This window comes from Canis lupus, chromosome 8, assembly GCF_048164855.1.
Source record: "Canis lupus baileyi chromosome 8, mCanLup2.hap1, whole genome shotgun sequence".
Classification (NCBI taxonomy): Eukaryota; Metazoa; Chordata; class Mammalia; order Carnivora; family Canidae; genus Canis; species Canis lupus.
The window spans coordinates 44,361,991-44,374,301 of NC_132845.1; the positions used below are offsets into that span (position 1 = coordinate 44,361,991).

The 12,311-nt window shown below is 55.6% G+C and overlaps 1 protein-coding gene across 3 annotated transcripts in view; it reads right to left on the minus strand.

The window, feature by feature from the left end:
* Positions 1 to 3,699: 3,699 nt before the first annotated feature.
* Positions 3,700 to 12,311, minus strand: part of USP7 (ubiquitin specific peptidase 7) — a 65,274-nt gene continuing 56,662 nt past the window's right edge. For all 3 annotated transcript variants that reach the window (XM_072835736.1, XM_072835737.1, XM_072835738.1), the window contains exons 18-31: positions 12,051 to 12,156; positions 11,188 to 11,280; positions 11,032 to 11,099; positions 10,606 to 10,706; positions 9,668 to 9,821; positions 8,839 to 8,906; positions 8,254 to 8,362; positions 8,086 to 8,163; positions 7,325 to 7,425; positions 6,471 to 6,570; positions 5,674 to 5,793; positions 5,421 to 5,492; positions 5,182 to 5,272; positions 3,700 to 5,025 (exon numbers count right to left, since the gene is read on the minus strand). In XM_072835736.1, the coding sequence (XP_072691837.1) occupies positions 4,919 to 5,025; positions 5,182 to 5,272; positions 5,421 to 5,492; positions 5,674 to 5,793; positions 6,471 to 6,570; positions 7,325 to 7,425; positions 8,086 to 8,163; positions 8,254 to 8,362; positions 8,839 to 8,906; positions 9,668 to 9,821; positions 10,606 to 10,706; positions 11,032 to 11,099; positions 11,188 to 11,280; positions 12,051 to 12,156 (1,368 nt within the window). In that variant the 3' untranslated portion in view covers positions 3,700 to 4,918. The remainder of the gene's footprint in view (positions 5,026 to 5,181; positions 5,273 to 5,420; positions 5,493 to 5,673; positions 5,794 to 6,470; positions 6,571 to 7,324; positions 7,426 to 8,085; positions 8,164 to 8,253; positions 8,363 to 8,838; positions 8,907 to 9,667; positions 9,822 to 10,605; positions 10,707 to 11,031; positions 11,100 to 11,187; positions 11,281 to 12,050; positions 12,157 to 12,311) is intronic.

Genomic DNA, 12,311 nt, shown 5'->3' on the forward strand with positions numbered 1-12,311 from the left:
TAGCCACAGTGAACGAATTTTGGGGAGCCTGGTGTCCGGTGCCCCTTCTCGGGCTCCGTGGTGTCCCGACCCCGGGGAATCCACAGCGCAGTCAAGCCGTCCCTTCCCAGCAGCCACGGCCTCACGTGTCCAGGGGCTTTGGCAAGTGCTTGGGACAGTGAAGGCCCTGAGCTGGCAAACAGGATCCCCCGGGGTCATGCAGGGTCTGCAGGGCAGCAGGTGGGGGCAGGCACAGCCTATACGGAAACCTGGCACACAAGCAACGGAGGGAGGGCTGTGGGTCTTTTTTTTTGTTTTTTTATAATTTTATTTTTAACTAATCTCTACACCCAATGCAGGGGCTCGAGCTCACAAACCTTGAGATCAAGGTTGGCTCTTCCCACGGAGCCAGCCAGGCTCCCCCCCCAACAAAGGAATTTTATTTTGCAAAATAAGATGGTTATCCACCCACGTTTTCAATGGAAATGCATTTCCTAGAGAAGGGGGAAAGGAAGTGGGTTTATCAGGGGGCAGGAAAGACAGGGAACGGGAGGAGTGCCCTTCTTGGGATTTAAAATTTTTTTAAATTAAAAAAAAAAAAGGAACTTCACCTGCTGTGATGCTCATCACCCCCGGGGAGGGCAGGGTGCCCCGGTCCTACAGATGCAAAGGCCCAGGCAGAAGAGCCCTCGGCTCCAGTGACCCGCGGCTGCAGGTCCAGGGCCTGTCCCCCTGCAGCAGAGATGGGAGGGTGTGTGTGTGTGTGTGCGTGTGTGCGTGTGGAAGAAGTTCCCGGAAGCCTCACGAGGTCACACAGCCTGTGGGGACAGCCCTGGCCTGGTGTCACACTACCCAGGGGGCTGCACGAGCTCTGGGGCCGGATCTCTGCCTCTGGATGTCAGCCAGGCCTCCGGCCGAACCCCAGGGGCCCTGGAGGACAGGGGGAGCACTGGTTCCCGAGCCAGCTCCTCTTTCCCAGCAAGGTGTCCAGGACGAGGTGAAGCATCTGACCCATGGGGGGCACTCCGTAAGGAGGGACCAGCCCCTGTCTGTGATACAGCGGGCCGGCCAGGTGCACCCGGGGAGACAGAAGGGCCCCAGGCAGACAACACAGGTGGCCGCCCACCTAGGCTCAGCGCCTGAAGGAGACGGCGCGTCCCACACATGGCAGGACGCCGTTACTGGGGGAGGCGGGCGGCGGGGAGCGAGGCCAGGGCAGGCCCGCCAGCCCCCAGCACCCAGGGGAGTCTTCCTGGGACTGGGCCCGTCTCTGGTTTGGAGGAGCTGCATGCCTGTGCAGAGGCGGCCAGGCCACGTGGGGACAGTCACAGGCGTGCCTGGCTCCGCTGACGAGGCCAAGACCGTCTGGAACTGGAGCCGGAGCTGGATGCATCTGCAGAACTTGCCTCGAGGCTCTTGGACGGACTCCAGGCTCACTAAGCAACTCGCTGGTTCTGACTGGGATTCCCAGAGAGGTCCACGGGCGGTGGCAGCCGGTCCTAGGACAGGTGCCTCTCGACGTACATGCGGCACTGCTTGTGGGGCCTCAGGGTGCTGAGTTTGGGGGGCCTCCTTCACTGGCTTGGCTCGGCCATAGCCGTGCTCCTCTTCGGGGGCAAGTGGGTCCCTGGGATGCCCTCGACGTCCGGGGTGCGGGGGCTGAGGCGGCCAGGTCTGCACGGAGCAAGCGGGGAGCCCGGCCAGGTGGCACATGCTGGTCACCCTGGGCTGCCCGGAGGCTGCACGGCGTGCTCCACGGTGACGACTGTTACAGGGTGGCTGACGGAGCTTTCTCAGCTACTCTCTCCCCCGCGCTTGGCCAAAGCCCAGGGACGGGACTGGGGCCCACCCCGCGCGGCCTGCAGGTGCAGGCGAGCCCCCAGCCTGGAGCGCTCAGGAAGCTGAGCGGCGGTGGGGCGCGGGGGGGCACTCAAGCCAGGCTTGGAGGCGACCAGCCCCCACGCAGCAGCCAGATGCAGCCCTGGACCAGCTCCCCACGGCGAGGACGGGGCCCCTGAGGTACCCTCCCTGCCAGCACCTACCACATCTCTGAGCCTAAGGCAACTCCGGCCAGACGGCGTGTGCAGCCTGGATCCAGCTCAGGGCCCTTCGGGGCACCCCTGGTAGGGGCCCTCCCCGCCAGCCTTGCTCTAATGGCTCTCCACACCCCGGGGGCCTGGCCTCACGGCCTCCTCAAGGACCTCAAGGACGGCGGGGAGGGCGGCAAGGCAAAGGGCGCCGGGAAGGTCTTGATTGCACTTTGCTCCCACCGGAAAAGGAGCGCCGCAGGCTTCGCGGGGACGGCAGGTCAGGCTGAGCAACGCCGACACGGGCAAGAGCGGTCAGCGCGGCTTTCCTGACGCGGCACATGCCCGCCGCTTGTGGCACCTGGAGTTACACGGCGGGCGGATGCTCGAGGTGCCGGAGATGTTCCCTGTGTCGTCCGTGAGGGGGCTGTCCCAGGCACCGGCTCCCCACCGGCCCAGCTGCCACGCAGGCCTCCTTCCCTGCCACGTCGGGGCCGCGAGCTCGGACGGCCTCTGCCTGTCGGTACCAGGTGCCGCGGGACCCCGGGCTTGGCCGTGTGCTGCCTGCAGTGCGTGGCTGCTTCCAGGCTCCCGTGGCGTGGAGCCCCCCGCCCCGGGGCACCCATGGCCAGCGCCCCCCAGGTCTCCGTCCCCAGAGCCACGCAGCCCTCAACCACGTGCCTCAGAGCGGAGATGGCGGCAGGAAAGGCCTGAGGCCTGCTCGGAAGACACGGTCCCGAACCCACCGTCCGTAGGTTCCATCCCAGACGTGGGCTCCGTCTCGCACCAGAGCCGCACCTCCCAGGGGCAGGCCCGCGGACCCCGCTGTTGGGCGCTGGAGCAACACGCGCCCCCTCTCGCTGGAAGGGCTGGTCCCTGGGACCGCGGCCTGGGCGCTCCTAGAGAAAGGCCAGCGCCCCCGCCACCTCCGTCGCCTCGGGAAGGCGCTTCTTGCCTACGGGGACTGTTCTGGAAGGAGATGGCAAGGCTGGTATGCTGCTCACGGGTGGACTGAGGCCGCCTTTCTCCGCCCACTTGCACCCAGGTTGCAGGTCACAGGTCACATCACGCTTCCCAAGGGGCTCCTCCTCGTCAACTGACGGGAACGTCCTCGGGGTGTAGAGTGAGCGGAAGCTGTTCCCCCCTGTGCCCCCCACAAACACTGTGAGCTCAGACGCCCAACCCCAGAGCTGGGAGGGAACGGAGCAGTAAACGCACGTGGCCACACCGTCAAGTCTTTCGTAAAAAGTCCCTTGATAACCCGAGCACGCGCTGTGCCAGCTACCTGGCCAGGACCAGAACTGAAGTCCAGCTGAACGGAACGTCAACCCTTCACGCTCAACGTCAAACATGCAGAGAAAGATCCTCGCCGGCCTGGGCACACCTACCCTCCCTACGGCCCGAGGCCTACACCTGGACCTGGAAACAGACCAGCCCAGAGTCCAGAAACCCGCGCCGGGTGGGCCGCGCGGCCGGCTCCCCAGGGCTATGCCTCCCACGGTGCCGGCAGTATTTCCGAGTCGCCTCACTTGTGCCCAGGTTCCCCCTGGAAAACCTCCTCTTGCTTGAGCTCAGACCTAACTAGGAAGAGGCAGGATCAAACACCCGCAGGAAACCAGGGCTGTCGGGTGAGCAACATGACCGGCGGTGGGGGGGACATGGGCCTCCCTCAACCTCCACGTCACTCACCGAATTGTCGTTTTTATAGAAAATTTTATTCAACATACAACATTTTCCAGCAAAAAGGCAATATACAGGAAGAGTTGGTGTACATTGCTGCTACAGAAACAAACAAAAATCCTGGAAAAGGATGAAAAATAAGTGTGATCTGCTGATTCTATTTTACTGCACTCAAAACTAGACACGCAGCCGGCATTAGCTCCAAAATAAAAGGAAACAAGGCTGGGACTGAAATAAAACTACACACAATGAATATCGACATCGGTGAGTCACTTAGATGCACCCAACAAAGTCACCTCCTCCCAGTGGCGAATTGTACATGTTCATTCATTAAATATACAATTTCATTTCTCTTTTTTTTTTTCCTTTTAACTTTTTTACAAAGTCAACAGCTTACTGACTAGTGAGCATGCCCTCTTTGCTAAAAGGCTCTCCTTCCTTTTCTCGTTCCGTCTGTTCCGTCTCGAGGAACCTCTACGGGCAACTGCTTCCCCCACACGAGTCAACTGTGGAGAAGGGGCAGCAGAGGACACCGTGATCGTACTCGGTGGGGCTCTCAATGTCAGAAAAGCCCCCGGACTGCCTGTCGGGACTGTACTGGTGTGTACTGGTGCTCGGGGCCTCCACGTGGCGAACGGGCTGCAGCACGGCGGCGGCTGGCGGAGTGAGGACACGGGGACGGAGACCAGGCAGCGGGCGGGGGACCGAGGAAGGGGAACAGTACACGCAGTGAAGGAAAGAGCACTATTTATTAGGTTGTGAGTTTCTCTGTTTTGCCTTTACAGATGCACAAAAGGTCATGGCAAGTAGAACTGAGGGAAATACGTCAGACGAGCCTATACGTACGAGCGGCCGCAGGGGCCGGTAACTGCGGCCCCAGGAAGGCAGCCAGGCAGCCTCGCTGGCTGCGAACACACCAGAGGCTCACAGCTGCGCGGCCCTCGCCTCTGCTCCCCCGCTACGCTGGCAGTCGCCTTGCACTGTGGTTACCAGAAAATAACTCTCATTGGCATCCAAGCTTTATAAAAACACCTTCATTTTGCTCAAAAAGGGCAGTCAATAGATACAGAGAAGCCAAACTGAACAGCCTCAACAAAATAAAATTAACATCAGCAGCAAATCCTCTTGCTGAAGACTTCGGATAGAGTGCACGTGTACCAAAGTTCTAGGCTGGTAAAAGGGGGCACACACCCACGCACGGCCCCTCGCCCTGCACACACTGAGTAAGGAAGTCAGTTATGGATTTTAATGGCCTTTTCCAGGTAAGTGTAGCGACTCCTCTTTGGGGCTTTGTTGAAGTGGTCGAGCCCTAGCCAAGGCCGAGGATGAGACATGTTACCTGGTGGAGAGAGAGACATGGCTGAGACCGGACGGACGGCCACCCCAGAGCCCAGGGCACCTCCACCCCGCCTGTGTCCTAGAGGAACCCCAGTCACACGCCGTTCCTCCCTGCCTCAGACGGAACTGGACCCCAGGGCCGCGGGAGGGCTCTTACCAGGTTGGGGCTCAAAGTCTTTCAAGTTCACTTCATACTCATCCTCATTTATGTACTGGTGTCGGCCCATCATCACAATGGCAAATTTAAACTGAAAGACAGAAGGGGCCCTCCTCCGTGAACTCTGGGCACGAGCAAACACACACCTCTGGCCAGTTGGTGTACATTGGCTGCCTCATGAGCCAAGATTTTGGGGTGCTGCCCCTACTTCCCTCGCAAGTGCCCAGGACGTGTGTTACCTTCTCAAACTCCTTTTCCTGGATGTCTAGCAGACTCTGAATCCGTTTCATGACTTCTCTGAAATGTTCGCCCTACAAACGGTAAAGGACACGTGTGCGCACACTCGCCTGTGCCCCTTTGTGGATGCCACCAAAGCCCATCATCAGCCCACGGGGCAGGAGGCCACATTCAGCAGCATGAATCTCAAGGCACCACGAGACGTCACGTTTTGGCGAGCAGATAGATACTCGACCAATTACCAAACACCCTCACCTGGTGTATCCTGAGCAAAAATGGAATCCCGAATGTCCCGAACACCTCTTTGTGGAAGTGAGCCACGGTGACCAGCATCTCATTCTCCTTGTCTATGTCCACCTGGTCCAAAGGGATTTCCTGGGGACATGGAAGGAGACACATGGAGCTGAGCGACTCCGTCTATGCAGGACAAACGCCGCATCTGCTTTTGACTCACTGCTCCAACAAGGCAGTCAGGTCCTATCTCTGCCCCAAGAATGACGAGAACTCAAGAGCTGGACGCTCTCTGCATTTTTAAAGGAAGCTCTGGATTTTCAGGGACCGGATAATGGACTATTCCAGTAACTATGGAAATTTCAGCTGCTCTAAAATCAATAGGGAGGCCCAGCTTCTGACCACATTTACTTGGGGCCCATATTTAAAATTTACACCCGAGCACAAATACAAATCCTCTGCGATCCTTCCTTATATGGGGACCCCGAGGAGTCAGACCCAGAGACGGGACAATGCTGGTGCCAGGGCAGGCAGGCAGCTGTGAGATGGACAGCAGGGGGCCGCTCAACACGGTCAGCGGGCTTCACGCCGCCGAACTGTACACCCTTTAAGTGCTTACAATGGAAAATTTTGCGTCTATTGTATCACAATAAAACATTAATTTCTCAAAATCTGGAAGAATAAAATTAACTGCAGGGATCACCTCTACTGGTACCATAAACACTTGGGCCACGTCTGCAAGTCGGTGATACGTGAGGAGGCGGGCAGGTGGCCGTCCCACCCGGCCAGGACGCCGACGAGGGCGAGGACGGGCCGGTTACCTCTATTCGAAACGTTCTACTCGTCGCCGGAGATAAGCATTCCAGCAGCTCATCTTCCTGGTGCACACCAATGATCTTGTAGCTTACGATTTCTAGCAGCCTGCACACAAGAGGGGGGGAACCACATCAATTCGTGCGAGAGGAAGGAAGGTTAAGTAGCTTCCTGAAACAATTCTTTAGTAAAAAGCTACTGACATTTGCTTATTTTCTCCCTTTTAGAGCTGAAATGTCCAAAACGCAGGCGTCCCTGGGGAGCACACAGAACCCTGCGTGGCGGCCCCATCTGGGCACAGGGATGGAGCTGAAAGCAAGTCTCCAGGAACCGCTCACATCGTTCCCACAACGGTTCCAACAGGGCGGGACTGGGGGTGTTTTTCTCCCGCACCCGTTAGAGAATAAGGATCTCATTCTTTTATTAATATCACGGGGCAAACATTCCCGGAACCAAATAGCCTCATGGCCTGTTGTGTCCTATGAGCAGACGGCAGGGCACCGGGAGAATGCCTGCCTCTGAAACAAGCCCAGCCCATCAAGCCTGGGCCTCTGTCTTTAGCCAGAGCATTAGCGACGTGGATCAGAAGCGCCCTGATTTCTCAAATGCAACCAAGAGCAGCTCTGTCCACTTCCAGCTGATATTCCATCTGGATCCTCTTCACCGCGTGTGGCTTTTCTACCTGCATCTCATGTGTACAACAGCTTAATAATAATCAAGAGACGGGAAGGAGGATATGGCTCAACTGTGAAATATTTATAAACTGCCACGAAAGCCAGGCCAAGAGCTGGTCTGACGCTCTGCGCCACGGGCCAGGCGCCCCCCTCCACCCCCGGCCACATTCGGCTTCAGAAATACTTGCCTAAGCTTCCCTGACGCCTTCTCCCCGAGCTCAACAGCCTTTTTACATTCTTCCAGCAGGTCCCGGACACACCCATGCTTATCGGGATATAGTGTTATTTCCTAGGAAACGACAAGATTTGAAAGAAAACCTGAGGGGTGTGCTTGAACCCATCCACTTTGCTGGAGAAGAAACTGTAGAGACGTTCAGTGGTCTCTGGCTACCCACCACTGTCGCCCTGTCGCCCCCACCCCCAGGGCTTCACCCTAGGCCCGGAGGAGAGTTTAAGAAATGCCACTTGGATGCAAAAAGGTTGCCATTTATAGGACAGCTTCTCAGGATGCTGCCCACGGAGGGCCATCTCCTAGCCTGCTTGTCCCAGCAAAGTGACAACGGGACACAGTGTCAGCCTAGGTGGTGACCACAGGTGGACCTGAGGATTTCAGGCTGTCGGTTCAGCCCCAAAGAGCATGTTTATGGCACAGGGTTGGCAGAGCTACAACAACGAAACACTTGAGTGCAAACAGGGACAGACTTTCTAAAACCACCACCTCAAGTGGGCGGGCATGCCCTCAGTTAACAGTGGGCGCCAGCACCCACCCGCCCTCAGGCTGGCTGCTCACGGCCAGGGGGCCAGCAGAGGCAGAAATGGTTCGAGAAGCGGCGGTGGTGGCAGGAGGGGGACAGAGGGCCTCTAACACCTTCCTGTTTTAGTTTTCAAGGGCTAGACAGACAGAAACACACGCCCATGAAAAAAAATCCTATCATTGGAAAGCACATACCTCTTCCCTAAACTGGCTGTTTAACCAAATACACTTAAAACTTCGTCTGTTTTCAAAGTCTGTGATTTTCATCTTAAGCTAGTAAGAAAAGAGAGACTGTTAGATACATTTCCACAAAACCCAAGCCTTCTCCTTATGACCCATGGTTACATGAAATGGGACTCTTACCTGCTGATAGTAAAGCTTCTTAGGTTGTCTAGGCTTGAAGAACTGTAGGAGATCTCTTAAAGTCCCTTCGTAATTATGTCTAAGAGGGTTACCTGGGCCGTCCCTATAGCTGCACAAGAAAACAGCATATACAACAAACGACTTGTTTATTTGCCTACAACAAATATCCACGAGTGAGCATAAAAGCAAACTCTGGCCTTATGCCTACATTCAAAATTTGGGCCTGGCTTCCCTCAAGACTCCTGTTTCCCAAGCCTCAAATCCCTCTGGCGGCCCACCTGCGTGCCCTCAGCAATGGTGACACAGTGCGGGGCCACCACGGCTGGGACGGGCCCCATCTCGATGCATGGGACACGTGTGGGTGCTGTCGCTACCGGAAGCCCGGCTTTAGAGGAGGCTGCCAATTACTAGGACATCTGCGAGCAGTGTGGTCAGGACGTGCGTGGTGACGGCTATCGGAAACTAAGCAATGGCATGCCAGCTGCCATGGCCAGCTACTTATTAGAAGTAGTTAAACCATAGGCGGGTCAACTGTGGACGGTTTGCAGTACAGACCAACAGCGAGTGACCGCGGGCGTGCCTTACCCTTGAGACTTGAAAAACTGGAGCAACATGGGGTCAGTGTTGAGTCTCTGTGCTACTGTCTTTGCGACCTGGGAGGAGGGAAGGGACACAAAGTCAGAAAAGAAGGCTCATCTTGGGGAATCAACGGAGATCTGCTTACAAACTTTATCATTAACCATTTACCCAATGTTCTTAAAAAAATGTGAAATGTACAGCCTGAATTTACATGGCCTCAACATCCACCATCTACCAGGGATAAACTCCCCAGTGTATCCCCATGGGGAGGGGAAATTAGCTGCTAAAGGATTTTTGTGCCACTGCCCCCCTTTTAAGTAGCCTGAACCCAGAACTCTGAGATTAAGACCTGAGCTGAGATCAAGAGGCAGACCCCTAACCGACTGAGCCACCCAGGTGCCACCTTTTCTTTTGAAGGTTACTTAAGTAAACTCTATAAACGTGGGGCTCCAGCTCATGACTCCGAGCTCCTCCAACTGAGCCAGCCGGGTGCCCCAAGGGTTTCTCACATTTAATGGTGAGGACTACAGGTTTAATTTCCAATGGCATGTTCTAACTGAGGCCAAGTGGCTGTAACAACAATCATCTCTGAAACCGAATTATGCCGAGGTAGATGGGGTGGGGGCCGGGAGGGTGACGAGCAGCTGCTAGCCTCGTGGCAGCGACAGCACTACCCACCCACCCGCCCCGGCCCCCGAACCATCTCAGACTATGGGGCTGTTACCCTTCTTCCAGAACCAAACCCATCAGCCTCTTCAGCAACCCTTTCTTTTTAAAAATAACAAGCTCTCAGGTATGGAATCTGAAGGGGAAAGGGCTTTTATTTATCAAATACCTGAAAATAATTCATTCGGTTTGATAATGTAACCACAAATCCAGGATCATTAGGGATTGTTTTATCACAGAAAATGACATCAACACGGTGGTAGAGGTCTCGGAAATATTCTTTTGCAGTGGGTAATTCACTGTTATCATTCTCAGGGTCATCCCTGGGGGGAGAAAGAAACAGTTTCCGGACTGAACCGAAGTCCAGGCCAGGGGTATTGGTAAAAAGCAAACTGGCATCACCTCTCAAACCACAGGACAGGTGTGCACAGAAGTTCTGACTAACATTCGAGGATGCTGGGAGTCTGTCCCAGGCGAGGGTGCTGTGTGTGTGCTCTGAGCCTCGCGCAGCGCCAGTGCAGACGGCCTGCTCCCTGACTCGATACAAACACGTTTCACGCACAGGGAAGGACTCTGGACCATGCTCCTTAACCAGGGGCTGGCAGGCGACCACTGTCACACTAGGGCAGCCAGGCTGAGTCGTCGCTAAGCCTAAAATATTCACTACCTGGCCAAGCCCCGCTCTCAGCCACTGCACTCGGGGGCCCCCCACAACCAGTGCTGCAGGATGCCGCAGCCAGATGGCTCCTTCAAGAGCACGGGAAAGGCTGCTTTCAGACAAGGCGTCTAAGACCGCAGGGCTGCTGCTTTGACACGCACACGGATTTAACGCGTGCAAGTGCACACCGGGGAACCTCACGTGAAAGGCCAGGGAAACCATCCTCCTAAGAGCTGCCATGCTCATCACTGATTCTTAGGACCTGAGACCATTCGTCAAATGAGGGAAAGGTTCACTGCCTGTGACCCCCACAAACCAAGAGAAGGCCGACTTCTGTCAACATTCTCAGCTACTTCAAACAAAATGTAACTCAGGGTTTCAATCCAGTTCTGTTTCTTGGTTCTGGGGCTCCTAGTACAAAGCGATAGAGTCCTTCAAACACTACTCACTTCTGGAAGACGATAATGTCACCGTCCATTAGTTCATCAAGGGCTTTATCGAGAGACACGTCGTAGTCCTGAATTCTCTCTGTTAAATTCGGTTTAACTTCCTACAGTAAACGAGATGAGTGGTTGCAGGTGAGCGTCTGTCTAATGTCCTCCCCGAGCATCCTCTTCTCTCTGCCCTACGTTTCTAGTGAGTGAAGACGCTAATGGGAACGTTACAATCCACAAAGACATAACGATCAGTGAGCCTTACTGAGGAAAAATCTGAGACTTTCAGATGTGACCCTCAGCTCGACCCCGCCCGAGGCCCCCACCACTTTGTGGCAGACTTCCCATGACAACCAAGTCAGGGCTAGCAGAACAAACAAGAGCCCTCCCCAAACCACCCAGGATAGATACACTGATTATGGAAAAATGAGCCATCCAAACCTCATAGAGGATAAGGCTAGTATCCTGGATAAATCCTGCTCTGTCACACATAACCGGAAGCAGGTCACCTGGGTTCAAGGAAAACAGAGTTCAAAGCTGTAATGGACCAAGACTTCAGCATGACCAGCTCCAGGGGTGAGCGCAGTGAGGACTTACGTATTTTACAGGATATTGGTGTGTAGATGTGCCCACAGTAATTTAAGCTCCGTGTTTTGGGGTCATACATCTTCAAAAATAGCATGACATCATCTATAAGGTTAATAAACAGGTTTTGTTAGAATCTTAACACTTGGGATGACGTTTTAAAAATATTAATGTTAAGCTTAGTGGCAATCAAAATGACAGCCTACGGCACCCGAAACCTACAGTGTCAGGCGAGGTTAATCAAAAAGGCTGAGCTGAGGACTACAGCACCACTCCGACCATCGAGCCCCTGGGAAACACTAATCCGAGGCAGTGAACTCATGAGGCGTCTTATTTTCCAGGCCAGGTACCAACTAGCTAGCTGAGCGTCGCCATGAGAAAATGGCAGCATGTGTGTCTGTCAGCACAAACAACTGAGCACTTTACGGTGAGCGTCAGCAGACCCATCTGCTGTGGGTCAGACAGCGCTGTGCCAGAACAGAGCCAACCCGCTCGCCGACGCATTCTCTGCGGCCGCCTTTGGACAGTGGTCCACAGTGGCTCCCAGGCGTGAATATTCACTCCCTGGCCCTCGGCAGGAAGAGGCTGCCAGCCCTGCTCTGTCGCAGCCCCCGTGAGGCACGCGGCAAGGGCGGACACGAGGACCCAGCCCTCGGATGGCACCTCCACCTCGGACGGCACCAGGCGAGGTGCCACCACTTTCCCGCCACCAGTAGTCTGGGAGGCCCACCGGGCTTCGCCAGGAAGCCTGAGCATGAGGAGGGGTTGGGGGACATTTCTGGAACCAGACTTCTTGGCAAGGGAGGAATGCCTAACCCCGTGTGTGTCTAGACGCTGGTATGGGAAGCCAGCTCTGCTGCGTGGAGAGCACTTACGATCTTTGTCAAATTTGGGTAACGTGGCTCCACTGGCAGCCAGCTCTGGATCAACGGTTTCCAGGAATATCGTCCACGGGTTTTCATTATCACTCAGCTCAATCATCTATTTCCAGAAGAGATGCCGGTTTTAGAATATTTCAGTAGCTAAGTGAGAGCGAAGACCACACCTGCCTGCACGTAGGTGGGCCAGAGGCGGACCAATAGGCTGCAGCAGCGCACAGTCCCCAGCACCTCCCGGGACTCCAACCAAGACACACA